Here is a 21,712-nt window from a genome sequence, read left to right as displayed (position 1 = left end):
GAACCAGTTATGGGGAAGGACTTCATTGGACCACGTCACATAAGAGTGACAACCTCTCTGGCAAGAAAGAAAGTTCTCTTGGGGCCATCCCGGTGGCATAGTGGTTAAGTTCTCGTGCTCTGCTATGACTGCCCACGGTCCGCAGGCTCGGATCCCAGGTGGGGACCTACGCACCACTTATCAAGCCATGCTGTGGCAGGTGTCCCACATATAAAATAGAGGAAGATGGGCACAGATCTCAGGAAAAAGAGGAGGATTGGCAACGGAGGTTAGCTCAGGGCTAATCTTCCTCACCAAGAGAAAAAAAAAGTTCTCTTACGCTCATTGAGACTTCTAGGCTTAGAGTCCCCTCCAGGTGCCATCCTCGCTATATCTGTTTGGGTTTCTAGACACAAATGCAACTCTAGTTATTTTAAGCAGAAAGGAAATTTATTTTTAAAAATTGGGGTAGTTCATAGGATCACCAGCAGGACTGGAAAACAAGGAGAGTGGTGGGAACAAGAAGGCTACAAAGCCAGTGCCACAGTCAACAAAACACTGAACACTGGGTACCCATCTTGCACTATCAATGCCATCACCATAATCCCCGCCACTACAGCCCCCAGAAACAGGATGAGGCTGTCTGCTGTCGCTGCTGCCACCAGAATGAATTCTCCATTGTCCTTGATTCTTTGCTTACTAGCTCCCAATTCAATGTCTGAGGCGGGAGTGTCTGATTGGCTGAGCCCAAGACAAGTGCTGATTTCCTAGCTGCAAGAGAGGCTGGGAAAGTGAGTATGCTAGTAATTACCTACTGACTCTCAGCTTCTCTACTCTTCTCTGTGAAGCTGGGAATGGGACTCTGCAAACTAAATTTTCCCTCACTCTTTTGCCAGTTTGCATCTGGTTGGAATCTGTAAATGGGAGACACTGAGAGGAAAGTGACAGGTGAAGTGAGAGGAGAAGGGGTTTTTCTTCCTGTTTCTGGTTCCCGTCAGCAGCTCTTCAGCAGCAGAAAACAGTTACACCTCCAGTCTCTGCATCCTTTTGGCACTTTTAAAACCAGAGGCATTGCACCTCCTCAGAAGTACCAGCACCAGCTGCCTGTGCCCCATGACCCAGTGGACCAAGCACCATTTGAGCCAGGTCCCCCTCAAAGGTCTGAACACCAGCTGCAGTGCATTTTAGAAGACTGAATGCCAGCCACACAGCCCCCACCTCTCTGTCCTTCCAGGGGTGTGAGTGCCAGCTGTGCCTGGGCCCCTTCTATGAGCTCCTAGGTCTGGTAACCCCAAATCTTTAACTCTCCCAAATCCGGAAGTGATGGATACCTCAGCTTCTCCTTGTTTCCGTCCTTCATCTTCCCAATACTCACGTAACCAATTCTCAGAATTAAATCCTCTCTGTTTGAAATACTGAGTGTGGTTTCTGTGTCCTTTGCTGGCACCTGACTGATAGAATAAGAGTCGGCTCTTTCAGCTTTTAGAGTGGCATATGCTGCTTTTATCTCACACCAAGACTCCCCTGGTAGGAAATTCTTCAACTGTAGGAATGAGATTAAGATGCTAAATATTAAAAAAACAAAATGACAAATATCCATTTTATCCACTCTGATTTCTAACTAGGTGGTGGGATTTGGCAACCCCTTCCTACCCTTCAGACCTGGATTTTAGTTCCAGTTTTGCTATTGATTGCTGTGTGATCTTGGACGAGTCTATTTCCTACCAGGAGCTTCCAATTGTACATGTGTACAAAAAAAACAAAAAAACAAACAAAAAAATAAAACAGGGTTATTGAGGCTGTGGAACTCTCTACTTCCCTCAGTTTGGACATTTTCTGAGTTTCCAAACCATCCAGAGCTTCCTTTGGGCATTTCTGGCTCTGGAGGCAGCTTTGAGGAGAGAATAAGCAGGGGAGGGAAGATGAGGGGCCGAGGCCTGCATGGCACCGTGAGTAACACCTAAAGATTCCACCCTAGGTGTCCTCTCGGTTCTAATGGGCAGAGAGTAATGAGCAAATAGTTGGCAACAAAGAAACACAGCATTTTCCACTGAGGTCCTTGCAGGGCAGAGGGGTCCCTGTGCTCACCCCGAGGGCTCTGAGTTCATTCCTGAGCACAGCAGATGAGCAGACACAGTCTACTCCAAGGTACACTCGGGCCATTGCCAAGAACACCTTGGTCCCTGGGCCCCTGGGACAGAATGACTCTGTTCCAGTCATTCATGTATGTCAACCCCAATCAAGACTTGAGAGGTACCTATGGGATGGACAAGCACTAAGTGCTTGTCAGATTTGGCAGGATTCCTGAGCTGCCGTATTTTTTCAAATTTAAAAGTACTCTTTGACATTATTAATCCATCACCTTCATCTTATGGATGGGAAATGAGGTCCTGAGAGGATCATCCCTCCACCCTACCCTGTCCCAACCAGGTCATAACAATCAACCATGGGCAAAGTTGGGATTCATATTTGGATCTCTTCATTCCCAGATGAGTGCTCTTCCCACAGGATGCAGACCAAGGATGATTCGGTAATTTGGTCTGGGTCACAAAGATGCACAGGACTGGGACAGGCTTCCCAGGAGAACAGACTAGCTGTCACAGAGGTGTGGAGGCAAGAGCAATGTAAATGCAGGTGACGCCACACACAGGGACCACTTGGCTAGATGGTCCCTGCAAAACTGCCAAATTAGCGGTGTTTTGGGGGATCTTCAGCATGACCCTGCTCTGACTCCCTCCCTCACTTTCACTGATTCTAACATTTTCTCCTGATCTCCTTCTAACCAGGAGTGGTCACCAATAGATTTCTTAAGCCTTTAATTTTTTTCCCACTGATGCATTGGCCTTTAAGTATCATCCACTCCACAGGTTCTGAAACTTTAAAATCACTTGGCAGTACTTGTTAGAAATGCAGATTCCTGGGCTCTGCTCCTAGAGATGGCAATTTCCTAGAGCTGGAGGACCCAAATTTTAGACAAGCCACCCTCTGCCCCCAGGTAACTCTAACAGGTGTTTGCTAACAGCATTTTCAGAAATAGTCATCAGTTTAACCAACCCTTTTTAAACAGGACGAAACTGAGAGATGAGGAGAGGAAATGTGTTACTCAGCAGTGAGTGGGATCCCCGACTCTTTTTAGAGCCTCTTGACTCAAATTACACTAGACGATGAACTTATTGGAAAGAGACGTCCAGGTTTGGGGGTATCATGGTGACCAAGCCTCCTGCTGTGGGGCTCCCTTCTCAAGCCTGGTGCTCTCTTACCTTGCTCAGTCCTTTGGGGACCCCTTTCTCCTTCCCCCAGACTTCTCCACGTCTTTCATCTCCCCCTCCTTGCACTTCCTTCCCATCTGTTCCAATTACCTACCTATTGCTGTGAATAAGTTTTCCCAAAACTTAGCATTTTAAAACAACCATTTTATTTTTCTCACTATTTTGTGGGTGAGGAATTTGGGAAGGAGTCAGCTTGGTGGTTCTCTCCTGAGGTCTTCACATGGTTGCAGCCAGATGTCTGCTGGGGCCATAGTCATCTGAAGGCTTGGTTGGGTTGGGAGCTCATTCACATGGCTGGAAACTGATCCTGGCTCTCAGGTAGAGTTTATCTGGGGCTGTCAACCAGAGCACCTACACGGGCCACCCCAGCATGGCTGCCTCAGGGTAGTTGGACCTGGCAGCTTCCCCCGTACCCCCAAACAGGCAGCCTAGAAGAATCAAGTGGGAGTTGCACATTTTCTGGCCTAAAAGTCACACAGACTCATTTGGCTTTACTCTATTGGTCAAAGCAGTCAGAGTTTGCCCGAATTCAAAGAGAGAGGACATGGACTCTACCTCTAGATGGGAGGTGTATGAAAGATTTTTCGTACCCTGCTTTAAAATGTCACATCGCCCAATATCTCTTCCTCCTTCATCCCTCCTTCCTTCTCCCTTCCTCTTTGTCTCCTCTTTGCTTCCCTGTATCTCCTCCTCTCATGCCTCTCCCCAGTTTTCTTCTATTTTGTGGTGTCTGTGCTGTACTATGGAACTGTGTCCTTTGCTGAAGGCTCAGGAAACAAGCCCATGAACCCTTTCAGAGACGGACTTTCCATGAAGTTGATAGATCTCCAGCCTCAGGGTGGCTCTCTTGAGTAGACCCCTTTAAAGACTCTGAGAGGGGCCCAAGTAATATGTTCACATGGTCAAATGATTTATGTTGTCTGTAAAAGTAAGATATTCTAACCGTTATCAATCAGACTCCACTTCCTTTCTACTCCGACTTTCCCTCTGTCACACTTCTCCTGGGTCGGGTGGTGTTGGAATGGCTGCTTGCATTTTTGGCATCCAGCTAAAATGAAGTTGAGTTGGGGAACTCATTTAGTTTGGAGTTAGTGGGATATATTTAGGTTGTTCTCAGTCATTTCTATGTATCGTAAGTTGCTGCTATCTGTCTTGGTGTAGGAATGGCTCTAAGCAATATTCCTATCACCTGCTGTGCCACTTCTCTGACATCATGATGCTATGGCATGGAGCTAGAGGTCATATTGTACTAGAATAGCCCTAGAAGGATGTAGGTGGTGGAGGAGAAACAAGATTTGAAATGCATGGAACCAGAAAAATCAGTCCGTGGAAAATTCTTCCAAACATCAGATACATAAATTTATAAATAGAAAAAAAAATCAGTTCTTATGGAAGCCTGTTCAGAACAGATGTTCTTTACCAGCAAGACTATACTCGACAATTCAATATGTACAATTTTAAATGCAACATGCATTTTTTTTCTTTTTTGATGGAATTGTACAAAAGAGAATTTATTAAAATTCCTGTGTTTTTAGGGCACAAATCTGTGCCTAAGGTATGGCTGTACATTCAGCCATGTATTTTATGCATCCCAACTATAACAAAAATAAAAATATAATCACTTTTTGATTGGTCATGTTAAAAAAAAAAGACTAAATTATCTTTCCATAGAAATTGTGTTTTGCAGAATTGATGTCAAATGTAAAATTTAATTAATAATTAATTTATATGGGTTTTGTGCAATTTGTGGTATTTGTTAGCTTTCTAAATTTGCAATTGGTTGCAATTCTTTTCTCATTTGAAATAATATTCACTTTTTAATTTAATTTGTATTCATTTTTTAAAGGAACCCTCTAACTTCATAAGCTTTAGACCATACAAAACCTAGATCTGCTCTGGTTCCATTCTTAAGCATCTTATGACAATTTTACCAGGGCAACAATGTCACCAGAGTTCTCAATTTGCAGGATTTTCATACCCCTTTCTCCATCTTTTGGTGTCATTGGAAGAGCCAATGACTTCTTGTTCTCCAAAAACTGCAGAGAGGGAGCAGATGTGAATTATTCAGCCTCAGAGATATCAGACCTCACAGAACACTTTATTAGGGGAAACTGGAGGCTTCCAAAGGATAAATGGGGGCCCTGAAAGTTAAAGAGATAAAGTAACACACTGAGAAGGGGTCAAAGGGCGAAGGGCATTATGTTTGAAGAGAAGCTGAGCTGGAGGAAAGGGAGTCAGAAAATCCTGGGATTCAGCTTTTGAAACAGCCAACGTCTTGGCAGTTGAGATTTGGCCAGTGGAAGCCAATATGGAGCCTTGGTCAGGCACACACGGAGAGAGCCCTGGATTATAAGCCAAATCCTGGAGGTTGTTCCAGTTCTCTTTATCCCAGCCAGGGAGCTGAGTCTGTGAGATAGCAGGATAGAAAAGGGTAAGATGCTTGGGCGCTGCTCACCTTAGGAACAAAATCTTGCAATTAACGGGAAAAAGGAGATGGGATAGTTTTTACATCTCTTCACAGGAAGAGAAAACAGAAGTGGAGTGACTTTTGGGGCTCATAGAGTGATCATGTATTCTGATTTTTCCAGTGGAGTCCAAGTTTATGCCTCTCGTCCCAAAGTAATAATTAATGGCATCCCCTTTGGTGAATAAAGCACGTGGTTGTCCTGGCTATCATCACCTTCAAAAGGAAAAGGAAGAGAATTGGTGATGAGGTTTGGTGAGAAGGAAAGGCCTGGAGGGATTGGTGGAGCATGGTGCCCAGCACTGGACTGGTTCACTAGGCCTTCTTCTTCTTCTTCTTTTTTTTTTTGTGTGAGGAAGATTAGCCCTGAGCTAACATCCGATGCCAATCCTCCTCTTTTTTTGTTGAGGAAGATTGGCCCTGAGCTAACACCCGTGCCCATCTTCCTCTGCTTTATATGGGATGCCGCCACAGCATGGCTTGACAAGCGGGGCCTCGGTGCACGCCCGGGATCCGGGCCTGCGAACCCCGGGCCACCAAAGCAGAGCGTGTGCACTTAACCGCTTGTGCCACCGGGCCAGCCCGACTGGGCCTTCTTCTGACTTGATCTTGGACACTCCACGACCTCTGCTTCCTCTCTCTGTAACCCCTGTTCATCTCATATTTGCCAACTTTGACTCCTACTTCCTACCTGCTCTTTCCCAAAACATCCTCTACTTACCCTCTGCGAGGTGCATTCTTACCACCTGATTGGCCTGGTTCTGTCAGCCCCAGGTCTGTCAAGCTCCTGGAATGGGCCAGCCAACACCCAAGCCCTCCAGTATGGCCCAGGTGAGCTTGGGAGACTGGGACCCCCGAGACTTACATTTTCTTTGGCAGATGACCTGGCAGATAGCTTCAGATTGGAAGTTGTTATTATTCCCTAGGCAACCACCATAGATGAATTTGTAGCACTTCTCAGTTTTCTTATCATACCACCAGCGTGGAAGGTAGGCCATGCAGGGGCCAGTTTTCTGTGGCATACTGCACATGTCTGTGGAGAGATTGTGGAGGAGAGCTGTTTGGGTGCCTGCCTCCCTAGAGAGCATTCCAGGCATGTGCAAATGCAGGCATGAATGCTCTAAAGATATCATGCCCTAACACATCTCCATGCCTTTGCACATGCCTGGAATGTCCATCCCTGTCTTGCTCACTGGGTACATTCCTGCTCATTCTTCAAAACCCTTCCCAGACATCAGACTCCTCTTTTCCTGATGTCTTTCCTGGCTCCATTCTTCACTCCTTGCTTTTTTTAAATTGCCTCTCAATTTTGCACACACATTTATTACTTCTGTGTAATTATTTGTTCATATTTTCTGAATCCTCCCCGAGAATGTGAGGTTTGTGCCTTTGGTCATCTTGGTATACCAGTTCCTAGCAGATGATTCGGCACTGAGCACATGCTTCAGGAATGCTCACAATAAAAAATCAAACGTATCTTGAACTTCAAGGAGCATTTATTGAGCAACTGTTTTGTGCACAGTCTATGAGGTACAAAGAGAGTTTTTTAGAACCTCATACTCTGAAGCACAATAATGATAGCATTTATGAAATTGTCAGGCACTGTTCTTAGCACCTGACATATACTGACACATAATCTTCTGAGGTAGGTCCCCTTACTGTCCTCATTTTGCAGAGGAAACTGAGGCTCAGAGAGGCTAAGTAACTTCCTTAAGGTCACATAGATGATAAGGGATTTGAATGGAGATAGTCTGGTACATTTAAGACCAAGACCAGATCCCTTAATCTAGCTGGCAAGGCCCTGCATTACCAGAACCTTCTCTACCTAGTCCAGCTTTGTCTTTCTCATCTCTTACCGTGCTCATTCTCACTCTCTGTTCTCTGGCCTTTCTAGGCCTGAGCATGCTCCCTTCTCACACAGGGCCCTTGCACAGGCTATTACCTGTGCCTGGAAAGCTCTTCCTCTCAATTTTTGCTTACCTACTACCCATCTTTCAGATCTTAAATCATGGATTCCTTTCCCAGGAATACCTTTCCTGTCCTCCCTGGATACACTGAGCAAGTGGAGCCCATCACAGGTGTCAGGCACACGAGTAAATACTTGTTGAATGAATAAATGGGTGAATAGTCCTTGGTGGTCTTTTTTAGAACAATGATATGGGCAAATAAGAGGAAAGAGTATAGGAGGTCAAAGGTGGCTAGAGAAGGCCTCCTGGATTTATATAGACAGAGAGGCCTGGAAAAAAACAGGAAATACATATTGTATACCTGTCTTTTATAGCTAACATATCACCTGCCACCATGTTGGCATTTGATGAGACTTCAGTGGCTACTCGGCATCTCAGAGAATCACAGAAGAGTAGCCAAGAGACGATGTGGTCCAACACCCTCATCTTTCTTACAGATGGTGAAACTAAGGCCCATAGAAAATAAAAGTTATGTTACCCATATCACATACCCAAGTAAGGGCAGAACTGAAATAAAACCCATGTCTCCCAATACCCACCCCAGTCCAGCACTGATAGAATCTGTGTCAAGTAGAAGATGCACCCAACTCTTGGTCAGAGACCAGCCGTCAGTGAACCAAGGGAGGGGGCCGGCAACCCAGTGCAGAAGGGCAGAAAGCGGGGGGAGGGCATTGGATAGTTCAGGGGATTTTTGAGTTACCTTGGCTGACGTCTACACATTTCTTTCCACAGTTAAATCTGCAACACTTCATCTTCTCTGGGCAATCTCTGCTCTTCGCACATTGGTTCATTTCTTCAATTTCACATTTTACTCTGATTCTGGGACATATCCCTGAGGGAGGAGAAGAAGGGACCCTGAAGAGAACACAGCCCTCCCATCCTAAGCCCAGGGCACCACCGCAGAGTTAGGGAAGCTTGTTTTCACATCACTGTTCCCAGAAGGTAGTGACCTTCAGGGTGCTCAGGATTTTCACACAGCTGCCCCCATCCCCAACCCCATAACAACTCTCCATCTAATCCCTAAACCCAGCCCTACCCCAACCCGCACCCCCCATAAGGTCTCAGGAAGAAGGACACTCTGCACCAGGACTATTCTGGACACTTGGCCTTCCTGTATTTGGATGTTCCCTTCTGGGGGAGGGGGGGTGGCTGTAGCTCTCAGTGACTGAGATCTCCATTTCTGGAGTCAGATGGCTTGGCTTTTGAATTCTGTGCAACCCTTGTATGGGAGGCACCATCTCTGAACCTTGATTCTCTCTTTGCCTATAGGGTTGTTTTGAGGATTAGTGTGACAAAGCTTGTAAAGCCATTGTCTAGCCACCTGGGGCATAATAACAATAACTCATATTGATGAAGTGCTGACTGCACACTTGTCCTTTTCATTTTAATCCTCATTACATCTCTATAGGTAAGTCTTATCAATATTCACATTTTATAGACAGAGGAATCTGAAGGACAGGGAGGTTATGTGAACTTGCCCACGGTCACACGGCTACTAAGGAGTAGAGCCAAGATTTGAACCTGCAATGTGTGGCTCCACTGTTGTCTGAGTGCTCAGTATATTTTAGCTGCTAGTTATGGGGGTCTTCACATCTCAGCATTCTGAAGGACTTCCAGACACCATTCTTTACCCCAAAGGCAAGGATCCCTTGTGGGGGTGGGTGGGGAAGACTTTTGGGGGCTGCAACAGGAAGACTTGGAAGCCAACAAAGGTAGTGCTAGGGGGAGTGGCCTTTCTTGTGGGAAAGGCCCTTAAGCTTCCCAGTTCCCTTAGTCAGTTTAATGAGCTCCAGGTCCAGGCACTTCCAGGAAGACTTCCTCTCAGAATGATGGGGGGGGAGTCAGCTACCACAGACTCAGGTGCCTGCATTCACCAAGGGCATCTTCCCGGGAGGAAAGGGGCTGAAAGAGTGACTCTAAATATCTCCCCTCTCTCCCACTCAGGATCCCAGGCTGAGGGGGGGGAAACATTCCTCATCTGTAGAATTCCTTGTTCCTTCCTCCCAGCCATGCTCCATTTCTCCCCTGGGAGGACTGAGTCCCCAATACTTACTTTGAAAGAATCCCTCAACCAGTCCAGGTTCCTGGACACCCCCCAGGAGGATGAATGGCACCAGGATTGGCAGAAGTCCCAAGAGCCCCATTTTAAGAGGGACTGGCCCGGCTGGTGGCACCAAAACTAGGAACCGCTCCTCAGCAGCTCCTGCTTCTGAACTTTGGCTGCCCTGGCAGAGCCTAACACTCCAGGAGCCACACATACTGGAGACAAGCCAGCCACACTCCCTGCGCTGGGGAACACCAAGTTCCTGAGACCATCAGTGGGACTAGCTGGCACTCACAACACCAACCCTGCGGGAAGGGGCTCTTGATAGGCGGCTCCTGATCTTCAGCTCGCTGAGGCTCTCTGGCTCTCTGGTCAACCAGGGAGAGGGTCAAAGCTTGTCTGGGGCTTCCAGACTCCCTTAACAGAAGGGGGTGTTCAATTCCAGGGTCTTCCATTTTCCTGGGGGAGTTTGGAGGACGGGAGTACCCAGTGCTCTTCTGTCTTTCCAATCTTACTCCTCCTGACATGTCTATTTTTCTGTCTGCTTATTTTTCTCACACTGTTTATTTTTCTTCTCTCTGTACCTCTTTATTTTACTGTGTGCCCATCTTTTTCTGTGAGTCTCCTTCTGTCTGGGTCTCTTTCTTCCCTACCCTTCATTTCCTTCTGTCCTTCTCCTCTTTGGGCCACCCATTGTCAAAGAGTAAAGCTATAGCCATGAGTAGCACGTGCGGGAGGAGACAGGTTGATTCCAGGTGGTACCAAATCTTCAGAGAGCATCTGTCTAGGTCATGGTGCTTTGAAAGCAGGAGAGAACTTGAGAGCTAATGGAGAGCTTCTCTCATCAGGTACAATTTGGAATAGGTGATGTAGGAGGGAAACTATAAATGTCAGTTATGACCTCAGAACCAGCTGCAGCAGTAGGGCCTGAAGATTGTTCCACTGAACTTTCCATTTTAAGCCTTGACGCATCAGTAGGCCATACCCTCAGCTTACCTCTAATTTCACCTGCAGCTGCAGGAGAGAGTTCCAGTGCGCATTTTTTTTTTCTATCCATTTTTAAAAATTGAGGTGGAATTCACATCATATAAAATTCACCATTTTTAAGCGAATAGTTCAGTGGATTTTCAGTACCACCACAACACTGTGTAACCACCACCTTAATTAGTTCCAAAACATTTTCATCACTCTAAAAGAAAACCCCATACCCATTAGCAGTCATTCTCTATTTCTCCCAGCCTACTCTAGCCCCTGGCCACCACTAATCTACTTTCTATCTCTAGGGATTTACCTATTCTAGATATTTCTCCATAAATGGAATCATACAGTATATGATCTTTCATGTCTGGTTTCTTTCACTTAGCATAATGTTCTAGAGGTCCATCCACAGTGTGTCATGTATTAGTCCTTCATTCCTTTTTATGGCTGATTAGTATTCAGTGCGCGTTGATATCTTCCCACTTCAAGCATCAGTCTCTACTTCCCTGCTGGGGGTTTTCTCTGGCTTCCTGGGAGCTTGCTTAGCTTGCGTGCGGAACAGTCTGGAAGAGCTAGGGATTTAATACTCCCCAGCATCCAGTAGGGGGTGGGAGTCAGTGGATAAACACCTCAGCTTCCCCATCCCTGGAGACGGATGAAGAAAATTTGAAGCCATGTTTCACAAGGTCCCCAGTGGGATTAAGCTGCAGTTTCCCACAGTGGTAACCAGCTCATAATTAACTTCCCTTATCACTTACCCCACTCCCCACCTTGTGCTTCTTGGGAGATCTCCCAAATAAACTACTTTCAACCATGCCCTTGTCCTAGGACCAGTTTCGGGGGGTTCCAAACCAAGGCAATGCCCATGGGCTCTTGTCTTAAACGGTCTTACAATTTTTTGAAGAAACAGAGGATAACTATGTCCCTGGAACTCTCAACTCTCAAAGCTCTGATTGTCTTCACTCCCTTTAATGGTATCACCAGAAGCCTCAACGTCCCTTTAATTTCTGCAGAGTGTAATGTGCCAACAGATGTGAACTACTCAGCCTCAGAGGTACAGGACTAAATAGATACTTTATTGGGAAAAATTGGGAGCTACACAGGTAAAAACAGGGAAAGTTGTACATAAAAGAAGGAGGCATAGAGATGGGATCAAAACAAGGATATTATGTCTGAAAAGAGGCTGAGAGGGAGGAAGGGGGAGGTGGATCCCAGAGTTCAGTCTTGGGAAGAGGTAAGGCCTTGGACCGCTGAGAGTGGAACAGGGGAAGCCAACCTGGAACGTCGCTCGGGCACACGGACAGAGCCTTGGCTCATGATCCAAATCCTGGCAGTTGTTCCGGTGTATCCTTATGCATTCGGGGAATGAAGCCTGTTGAGAATGTAGGACAGGACCAGCTGAGCATCACAGGCTCAGGTTATCTTTGGAACTAGTCTTGAAGTTATGTTTGTACATCTTTTCACAGGAGATTAAAAGGAAGTGGGTTTGCTTTGGGAAGCTATAAATCTCTTTAAAGGAAAAATTTGGGATGTGGATGGGAGTGGATTGCTGGCGAAGAGTTGTGATGAGAAAATTAATGGCCTGGAAGGGCTGGTTGCTCAACAAGTCCAGCGCTAGGCTGGATGTCCTGTGACCTCTCTGAAGTTGGTCTCTGAGATTTTACCACGTCTGCATCCTCCCTCCACCCCTCATGCATGTCACCTTTGAGTCATGACCACATTCCTTCCCAATCTCAATTCCCAGAAAGCCATTGTCCAACCCTCTGCAAGGCACATTCTTACCTCCTGATGGGAGCTGGTTCTATCAGCACCTAGTCTGCCAAGGATGCAGCCATCCTGGAATGGACCAGCCAACACCCAGACCTCCCAGTGTGGTGCTGACAAAAATGGGATACTGGGGCCCCTGGGACTCACGTTTTTTGGGGCAGATATTCTGGCACATGGCCTTGGTTTGGAAGTTGTTATTGTTTCCTTGGCAGCCACCATATATGAAGCTGGAGCAGGTGTTATTTTTCTTATCATACCACCAACGACGGAAAAAACCCATGCAGGGGCCAGGTTCTTTTGCCATATTGCATATGTCTGCAGGGAGACCCCAGAATCGAGAAGATACAGTGCCCACCCTGAAAAGAAGCAACTGTTACTGCCCCCTTCCGCCCCCCCTGCCCCCACACCGGCAACCACCATAGATGAAACCGAACAGGCTCCTTTCACCTTATCACACCTTAGGAGCCCAGCTCCATTGATGTATTGTGCACATTTGCAGAGAGACCCCAGGGTGGAGCTGTTTGGATGTCTGCACCCCTGGAGAATATTAGTCTCCCCCTTCCTTTCTGGTCACCGGTCTCATTGTCTCCCCTGAGAGTGAGGAGACTCTGGTTTCAAGGCTCTGCTCCTAATTCAGTGTGTGCACATCAACCCATGCTACCTGTCCTGTCCTTAACTTCCTCTTCTTAAAATGGGAGTGCAAAATCCCACCCTGCTTGTGGCACGGGACTGTCTTGATGTGCAAGTAAGAGCACCCTCATGGCCCTCTAATTGTGAGCTCCTTGATTGTATCTGAATGTGCAGCTTCTAGCACGGTGCCTGGCAGAGAGTAGCTGCTCAATAAATATATCCTGAATGGATAAAAGATATGGAAGTGCCTTGAAAATTATCAACTATAAGCCACTTACTCTGCCAAGAAAAGAGAATATGGGATCATAAGTACAGGGCAAGTTCACGAGGGGAAGGCAGGGGCTAGTTTTTCCAGTAATCTAGCTTCTTTTCTCTCTGCAGTTAGCTTCAGTCCTGTTATGCGTTGCAATGCGTCTTCCCCCATCTCATTTATATGTTGAAGTCCTAACCATTAGTACCTTGGAATGTGACCCTATTTGGAAATAGAGTTGTGGCAGATGTAATTAGTTAAGATGAGTCATACTGGAGTAGCGTGCATCCCTAATCTAATATGACTGGTATCCTTATAAAAAAGGTAAACACACACACATACACACACATACACACGCACACAGAGAATATCACGTGAAGATGAAGGCAGAGATCTATAAGTCAAGAAATGCCAAAGATTGCCAACAAATCACCAGAAGTTAGGCAAGAAGCATGGAACAGGTTCTCCCTCCCAACCTGAGAAACAACCAACCCTGCCAATACCTTGATCTTGGACTGCCAGCCTGCGGAACTCTGGGACAATACATTTCTGCTGTTGAAGGAATCCAGTTTGTGGTACTTTGTCACAGCAGCCTTAGCAAACTAATATCGGTCTGAACTAAACTATGAGTTCCATGAGGGTAAATCCCCACAGCTAAACATTTAAGTCCTGTTGACTTTTACCTCCTCCTCGCTCACCTCTCTGCCACTCTCTTTAATTTGAGCCTCAGTGTCTCATGCCTGGGCTTTGAGATAGCCTCGAATTGACCTTCCTGCCTCTGTCCCTGGCCCCTCCAATCAATCCTTCATGCTGCCCACCACAGAGAAGGACCTGATGGATCAGAAATGAAGCTAATCATATCATTCCACAGCTAAAACATTGACTTCATGACGGTCTTCCCATGACCCACAGGTCCTTCATGATCTGGCTCCGGCTTGTGGCTCTGGCCTCCTCTCCTACCACAGTACACTTTTGAGCTACATGCTCCCGTCATCTTCAACACACTGTGCTATCCCAGACCTCCACACCTTTCACTCCATGTTCCCTCTGCCCACCCCACTGTTGTTCATTAGTGACACTCTTATTCTCTGTTCAAAACCTTTTTCAGACATCAACTCCTCTGTGGTGTCTCTGACTCCACTCTACATCCCATACCCCCACAGCTGCCTAAATCGAACCTGCATTTTTCTACCATGCCTCTGAATCTTGTGTGCATGTTTATTACTTGTTTACATCTTCGGTCTCATCCGTGAGCTTCTGATGAGCAGGGATTGTGTCTGATTTCATCTTGGAACCCCATTCCTAGCAAGTGGTCTGGCACAGTATAGGATTTTACAGAAGGTTGAGGGTAAAACAAAATGCATCCTGACCTGAATTGAGTTAGTCATTCGTTGAGCACCTGCTGTATGCTAGATGCTTTAAGAGACAAAGAAAAGGCATGGCCTCTGCTATTTGGGAGCTCCCAGTCAAGAATGACAAATACGTTAAGTTAACGTGTATCACGTGGCTATTATATGCCAGACATGTCTCTAAACACATCGTGTCCATCAGCTTATTTGATCCTCCAAATAACCTTCAACGTTGGTCTGACGAAACTGAGGCACAGTGAAGGATAGTGCTAATTGCCCAAGATAAATAGGCTGGTGAAACCTGAAGCTAAGATTTGAACTCAGGAAGGCTGGATTCAGGAATACCTCACCTGCAGGCAAATGAACAACTTACCACCCTCCTGCCTGCCCACTCTGCTCCATTGTCAAGTTCTGATTATTTTACTTCTTAAATGAGTTTCAAACACATTCCACTCTTCTGCATCCCCAGCCACCTATCTAGCCCAAGCTACCGTTTTCTGTCATCTCGAAGTCCTGTAAGACACTCCGTTCCTCCTCCATAGGCATATTAAAAATCTGATCCTGTCGCCATCCACTCCAATGGATTTCCATTGCTCTTAGGATCAAGGTGAGACTCTAGCTCGCCAGACTCTACCTACTAGGATCTTCTTCCCTTGTACCATGCTCATGCTCACTCTTGCTCTCTGGCCTTCCTAGGTGCCACCATTGAGCCTTGTACATGCTATTCCCTGTGCCTGGAAAGCCCTTCCAACCACTTTTTGCCTAAATTTACTACCCATCCTTCTGAACTCAACTTCAGGTTTGCTTTCTCAGGGAAGGCTTCCTCCGCTTCCCTGACCACACTGGTCAAATCCTATGATGAGTCTCAAAGACATATGATAAAGGTTTGTTAAATGAATGAATGAAGAATCTTTGATAGTCTTTTTGGAGCCCGGGGGGATGGGCATGGCATTAAGATTGCAGCAGCAAAGGAAAAACCCTCTGGTCTGGAGTGGTCAAGGGAGGTTTCCTAGTGCTAAGTTGGATCTGTATAGGCAGAGAGGTGGTCACTCTGGAGCAAAAATCTGGGAAACATGAATCGCTTAGTTACCATGTGCAGCAACAATGTTGGTATATGGTAAGCCAACAAGGGCCATCTGGGGACTCAGAAAACCATAAGAGTAAAAGAATAAAAGAAATAAAGAAAAGCAGCCAAGAGACTATCCAGTTCAATCCCACCCCTGCACCCATCTTTTATTTGGGGAAAACGAGGCCCAGAGAAGGTGAAGATATTACCTAATGTCATATATCATCTTAGGGGCAGTGATGAATCTAAATTCTAGGTCTCCCAAGCCCAGCAATCTTTCTCAGAGACTAGCCCTTAGCAAACTAAGGACAATCCAGCCCAGGTGGGCTGAAGGTGAGGGCACAGGTAGAAGGCTGGTTATTCTGAGGCTCTAAATATTACCTTGTTGGAGGTCTAAACATTTTTTCCCACAGCTGAAGACGCAACACTTCTTGTTGTCCGGGCATTGACTGTCCTTCGTACATTCATCCCTTTCTTTGAATTCACATTTCTCTCGGATCCTGGGGCATCTCCCTGGGGAAGGGATAGGCTTACAACCGCGAGTGTTGGAGGGCACAGTGCCCACTCTTCTCCAGACCCAAGGCAATTCTGGGGAGCTAGGGAAGTTTGCTTTCACTTTGCTCATCGCCAGGAGTCTTTTTCCTCTGGGTGCTCTCATGTATTTCCCAGCACTGCCTACACTACCTTCCCTCCTGACCACTTTCACTCTCTACCTTCTTACCTCATCCCTCGTCCCACCCTCTAGCCCCATCCCCACTAAGGCAGGATTTCTCAACCTTGGCACTAGTGACATTTGGGCCAGATAATCATTTGATGGGAGGGGGAGGGCTGTCCTGTGCACTGTAGGACATTTAGCTGCACCCCTGGCCTTTTCCCCGCTAGATGCCAGTAGCACTCACAACCAAAACTGTCTCCAGATATTGCAAATGTCCCCTGGGAGGCAAAATCACCCGTTGAAAGCCACTAGTCTAAACTAATCAGGTCATTTTGACCTGGTTGAGGAGTCAGTGTTTGGGAGTTCCTCTGGGGGGCGCTATTATGCGGTGATTAATATCACTTCCCCTGGCGTCAGACAGCCGGGTTTTTAAATTCTAACTCTTAATTTACCACTTACCCTCTCTGAACCTTGATTTCCTCGTTTGTAAAACTGTTTTAGACTTATAGAGTTGTAAAGAAGAAATGAGACAAAGTGTGGAAAGCTATAATCATGTAACTAGTGCACAGTGATAGTAACTAACATTTATAAGTATTTACCATAAGCCAAGCACTCTTCTAAGCATTTTAAATTATTTCATTTAATCCCCATAAAATAGCTCTATAAGGTAAGTTCTATTAATATCGCCATTTTGCAGTTGAGCAAACTGAAGCACATGGAGTTTAAAGTACCTTGCCCAAGGTTACATGGCTACTACGTGGTGGAACTAGAATTTGGACTCACCAAGTCTGACTCTCTTTAAGTCCCTCTCTTTGAATCTCTACTTTCTGAATGTTCAGCAAATGGCAGCAGTTATCATTATTACTATAGAGTCATGGAGTATTAGTGTCTTAAGTTCAAAGGAACTTCTGGATACTGTCCTTTATCCCAAAGTTAAGGAACCCCTGGAGATGCAGGGACACTTTATAGAACTACATTTGAAAGAATCTGGAGTTGATACGGATGATGTCTCAAGAAAGGGGGCTGTTTTTGTTGTAGGGTGAAGGGAAGGTCCCTTAGGCTTCCCAGATTCCTATAGACTCTCCCATAAATGCTAGATCCTGTGACTCCCCCCTCCTCCAGACAGACCCTCCACTTCAACAGGGCTGAAAGTACGGTCTGGATTCTTGCATTCATGGAAGGACTCTTCCACAGAGAGAGAAATAGGAAGAAATATTCCAAATATCTCCCTCTTCTCCCAACCTGGGACCAGGGCTAAGATGGTGGTAAGCAACTCAAGTCTGAGGAACAGTTCCTTCCTCCCAGCAATCTTCCCTCTCTCCAGGGCAAGGGTTGAGGCCCCAATACTTACTGGGAAAGAGCCAGTCACTCAGACCAGGTCCTTGGACATTCACTAGAAGGATGGATATCACCAGGATTCTCAAAAGTCCAGAAGACTCCATTCTGAATAAAAGCTGGCCTGTCTGGTGGTTCCAGAACATGAAAATGTCTGTTTGCCTTTGTCCAGCCTATTCCTTCAGTAGTATCTTGGATGTGAGAACTGGAGTCAAGCCAGCCACCCCCTTTCCTGCAGGGAACGCCAAGTTCCTGAGAGCACCAATGTGACTAGCTGGCATCTACAGCCTACAGCCCTGGGGAAGGGTCTCTTACTGGATGGCTTCTGATCCTCAGCCCTCAGGGTTGGGCTGGGCCCTCTGGTCAACCAGGGGGAGTGGGCAAAGTTTGTCTCCCTTTCTAGGCTACCTTAAGAGTAAATGCCACCATGAGGGGTCCTCTTCTTGATAACTTTGAGAGTTGTGGAGTGTCTTTGTTCTCCATTCACTTTCCATTTTATCTGCACACCCTTTTGTTTGTCTCTGATAATGAGTCTCTATTGATCTCTTGGTATCTCTTTGTTTCTCTGTGCCTCTCTGTGTCCACGTCTTTCTTTCTCTGTGGGTCTCCCATGGTCTCTGTGTTCCTTTCTCCCTCTCCCACACTTTCCTCCCATCCTGCTCCCTTTTCTCTTTGGGTCACTCATATTCTTTGACTAGGGCTGAAGAGTAAATATGTTGCCACAGAGTGGGGTGTGGGGGAGGAAGGAGGCTGATAGTAAAGTTTGCAGATAGAGTTTGTCAAGGTTGTATTGCTTTGAGAGTAGGAGAGAATGTCAGAGCTTGTAGGGAGCTTCTACCATCTGGTGCAAACTCCCTGTTGTCTGAAGAGGAATTGTGAAATGAAGAGACCTGCCTGAGAGACTACAACTCAATAGAGGTCAACAATGCAGCAGAGTTACTTAATTCTAACTGGACTAGTGGAGAGGCTGTTGGAAAGAAAGTGCTGCAGTACTTGGCAGCTTTCCTACAACCACAGAATCCACAACACCAGCCAGTCAATCAGCCCTGGTAGAGAGAGAGAGACACTCTTTAAAGAGTAAATGTCATCTGTAGGGTCCCTATTTCCTTCCCTAACTAGGTGTTGCAGTTTGGGGCCAAGCTTTGTTCTCCAATTGTCCCACATGATGAACAGAAGCCAGACAAAGCCAGCTTTATCATCAGTGAATGACCTACATTGTCATGAAATTTAGGATCACGGACAGAGCTCCTATGGGGAATATGTGGTGTGGGTCTCAGCCTATTGGTAGTGATGTTCTTTGCTAGGAATGTCTGAGGCACTCACGTGGCCATATTTACTCATAGTGAGCCCTACAGACACTTCCCCCACCACCACCACTGGGGCCAATGTTGTAGCTGGACCAGCCCTTGTGGTTCTTAATATGATTGCAGGATTCACCTTGGAAAAACCATCAGGGAACTTTGAAGAACAAGATTTATTACTCACAAGTCCTGGAAGGTACATGGTAGGCCCTAGGGCCACACAGTGAGGTTGCAGGCAGAGAGGGAGAAACCACAGACCTGGGGCTCTGCCTTTATTAGGGTCCAATGGTGGGTTGTCTAGGGCTTCATGAGTTCACTCTTTATTGGCAAATTTAAAGCATAAAAGCAGAAATTAGGGCGTGGGAAGGGAGAAACAGGGCCACTCAAGCAGTAAGTTATCTAGGTTACTCAGGGCTTTCTTAGAAGGGAACTTCATGGCTGAGGGCAGCCTGGTCCCTTATCTAGTTGTTTTGCTAGTAGCTATGTCATACAGCTGGCAATATGCTTATTCAAGGTGGTTGTCTTTAAAATTGATGCTTGATGCCTCAGCAATCAAAAGCTTAATGTCAAACACTTACATTACAATAAAAAAGCTTAATGTCAGGCTCTTACATTACAGAATCCCATCCCGCCAACTTCACAATTTCAGTAGATCCCACAAAGAGACCAGGGACTAGAATTGCTAATGAACAACCAAAATGTCTCAAGCAGTGCTGCTCCTCTTACTCTACTATCCACATTCCCAAACTCAGCCCCAGAGAGAGTGAAAAGTTGAAATACCAGGTGGAAGTATTCTGAGGGCCCATCAAGTCCCATTTCCTCAACTTACAGATAAGGAGCATAAGGCCCAGAGAGGTGAAGATGCTGGCTCAATGTCACCCAGCAAGTGAGTGTCAGAGATAAAGTTAAGACCAAGCTGAGTGTCTCAATTCTTGCCAGAGGTCACTAGGGAATCTTCTGTTATTGCTGTGGATATAATGTTTTACTATGAAGTTGAAGGTAGAGAGGAATAGTGAGTCCAAAGGGGATGAAGGTGATGTCTTAGTGGAGACAGAGGTTAAAGAGCCATAGAACCTGTAAATGTCCAAATGGTTCCCAGGACCCCCAAATAAGGCTGAATTATTCTCTAAATTTTCTTTATAGTAAATGAAAATTTAGAATTTCTGGTTGTTCTATCCCATTCTGTCTTGCCGAATTTGCAGCCCCACACAAGGGTCTCAGTTTCCAAGCAGGTGAGATGAAATTTACGTCTTTGGGGCTGGGATGAATGACATTTTTGGCCCCTTCCCTCACCTAATTTCTTGGAGAAGGCTGGGTAAGGATCCACCTGGGTCTTTGTCCCTCCTTCCTTTATCTCTTCTCATTGATGGTAATGGTGCCTTACCTCTGCCTCAGCCACTCTTCTGTTCTCTGTGCTCAGAATGAGGGATTCCAAAGGGCAACAAGGTATATGGCCTCTACCTAGAAATTCCTACTTTTTCATTAGATCAAGACCTGTCACATGCTGTGACTTCCTATCACTGGCTTTCTGTGTTGTTCCCTGTGCCTCTAACTGTATTACTCAGTTTTGTGTCTGTTTCCCCAAATAAACTCTGAGCTCTGTTGAATAGGCATGTGTCTAGAATCTAGTGCTTAGAAGATGAATAGGCCTAAAATAAACACTCTGTACATTCTGCTGGATGAGCAATGTAGGTGGGGAATTGATAGATAGATACGTGAATGGATGCATGGCTCATAATGTGATGAATGGGAATATGGTTGGATGAGTAGGAAGAAGGATGAGTGAACATAGCATGGATATTTGGGTACATGCATGGATATAGATGGGTAAATAAACGGGCTAGGTGAAGAAGTGGGTTGGATTGAACTTAAGGATGGATAGGTTAGTGATGAGATGATGGATAGGTTAGTGATGAGATGAACTGATGAGATGAAGCTGTTTGAATGGAAGGTAGATGAGTGGATTGGCAGGTGGATGGAGGGGAGGTGGGTGTAGAAATAATGGAGAAGTATGTTAACAAGTATGAAGGAATGTGTGTATGAAAGATGGTAGATAAATAACAGGTAGATGGCAGAAAGGCTGGATATAAAATGAGCAGCTCGGGGCCAGCCCCGTGGCATAGCAGTTAAGTGTGCGCGCTCTGCTGCTGGCGGCCTAGGTTCGGATCCCGGGCACGCACCGATGCACCGCTTGTGAAGCCATGCTGTGGTGGTATCCCATATAAAAAAGTGGAGGAAGATGGACACAGATGTTAGCCCAGGGCCGGTCTTCCTCAGCAAAAAAAGAGGAGGATTGGCATGGATGTTAGTTCAGGGCTGATCTTCCTCACACACACACAAAAAATGAGCAGCTCAATGGGTAGAAGGAAGATGAGTGAGTAGGGTAAGTGGGTGGATATATGGGTGAAAGGATGGGTGGGAAGATAGATGGGTTAAAAGGTATGTCAATGGAGGGCTAGGTGAATGGATGGATAGGTGAGTAAATGGATCAAAATGGTTGGTGGATAGGTGGCGGGGTTGTGGAAACATGATGTATGAATGAAGACATTAACCAAAGTCAAATATCTGAAAAGAATTATATAGAGAATAATTTATACTACTCTAAAGTAATACATTTGAAAATAGAAAATAGATCAATTTTAGCAAAATATAAAAGAC

The 21,712-nt window shown here is 46.0% G+C and overlaps 2 protein-coding genes across 2 annotated transcripts; both read right to left on the bottom strand.

The window, feature by feature from the left end:
* Window positions 1–1,255: 1,255 nt before the first annotated feature.
* LOC106801784 (WAP four-disulfide core domain protein 6A) lies at window positions 1,256–9,823 on the bottom strand. Its single transcript, XM_014787537.2, has 6 exons — window positions 9,733–9,823; window positions 8,380–8,511; window positions 6,578–6,745; window positions 5,704–5,717; window positions 5,180–5,284; window positions 1,256–1,522 (listed from the first exon to the last, which is right to left on the bottom strand). The coding sequence occupies exons 1-6, from the start codon at window positions 9,821–9,823 to the stop codon at window positions 1,256–1,258; spliced, it is 777 nt and encodes a 258-aa protein (XP_014643023.2).
* A 2,191-nt stretch (window positions 9,824–12,014) lies between these two features.
* Window positions 12,015–17,860, bottom strand: LOC101392885 (eppin-like). The gene is made up of 4 exons (XM_087444862.1): window positions 17,770–17,860; window positions 16,145–16,276; window positions 12,616–12,783; window positions 12,015–12,073 (listed from the first exon to the last, which is right to left on the bottom strand). Exons 1-4 carry the CDS (start codon window positions 17,858–17,860, stop codon window positions 12,015–12,017), a joined length of 450 nt encoding a protein of 149 aa, XP_087300988.1.
* Between the last annotated feature and the right edge of the window lie 3,852 nt (window positions 17,861–21,712).

The sequence above is a fragment of the Ceratotherium simum genome, chromosome 21, assembly GCF_057802395.1.
Source record: "Ceratotherium simum simum isolate JZ-2026a chromosome 21, ASM5780239v1, whole genome shotgun sequence".
Taxonomy (NCBI): domain Eukaryota; kingdom Metazoa; phylum Chordata; class Mammalia; order Perissodactyla; family Rhinocerotidae; genus Ceratotherium; species Ceratotherium simum.
This window is presented reverse-complemented; position numbering and strand designations above follow the sequence as displayed.

What these genes read in the sequence shown, in the direction of transcription:
- LOC106801784 (XM_014787537.2), bottom strand. Translation starts at nt 9,823, where the DNA reads ATGGGGCTCTTGGGACTTCTGCCAATCCTGGTGCCATTCATCCTCCTG. An exon ending in ATGTGTAGACGTCAGCCAAG is followed by an intron (nt 6,746 to 8,379) that starts GTAACTCAAAAA and finishes ATCTCTCCACAG; the next exon opens with ACATGTGCAGTATGCCACAG. An exon ending in CTGGTGACATTGTTGCCCTG is followed by an intron (nt 1,523 to 5,179) that starts GTAAAATTGTCA and finishes TCATTCCTACAG; the next exon opens with TTGAAGAATTTCCTACCAGG.
- LOC101392885 (XM_087444862.1), bottom strand. Translation starts at nt 17,860, where the DNA reads ATGGAGTCTTCTGGACTTTTGAGAATCCTGGTGATATCCATCCTTCTA. An exon ending in GAGTGACTGGCTCTTTCCCA is followed by an intron (nt 16,277 to 17,769) that starts GTAAGTATTGGG and finishes TCCCTTCCCCAG; the next exon opens with GGAGATGCCCCAGGATCCGA. An exon ending in ATGTTTAGACCTCCAACAAG is followed by an intron (nt 12,784 to 16,144) that starts GTAATATTTAGA and finishes GTCTCCCTGCAG; the next exon opens with ACATATGCAATATGGCAAAA.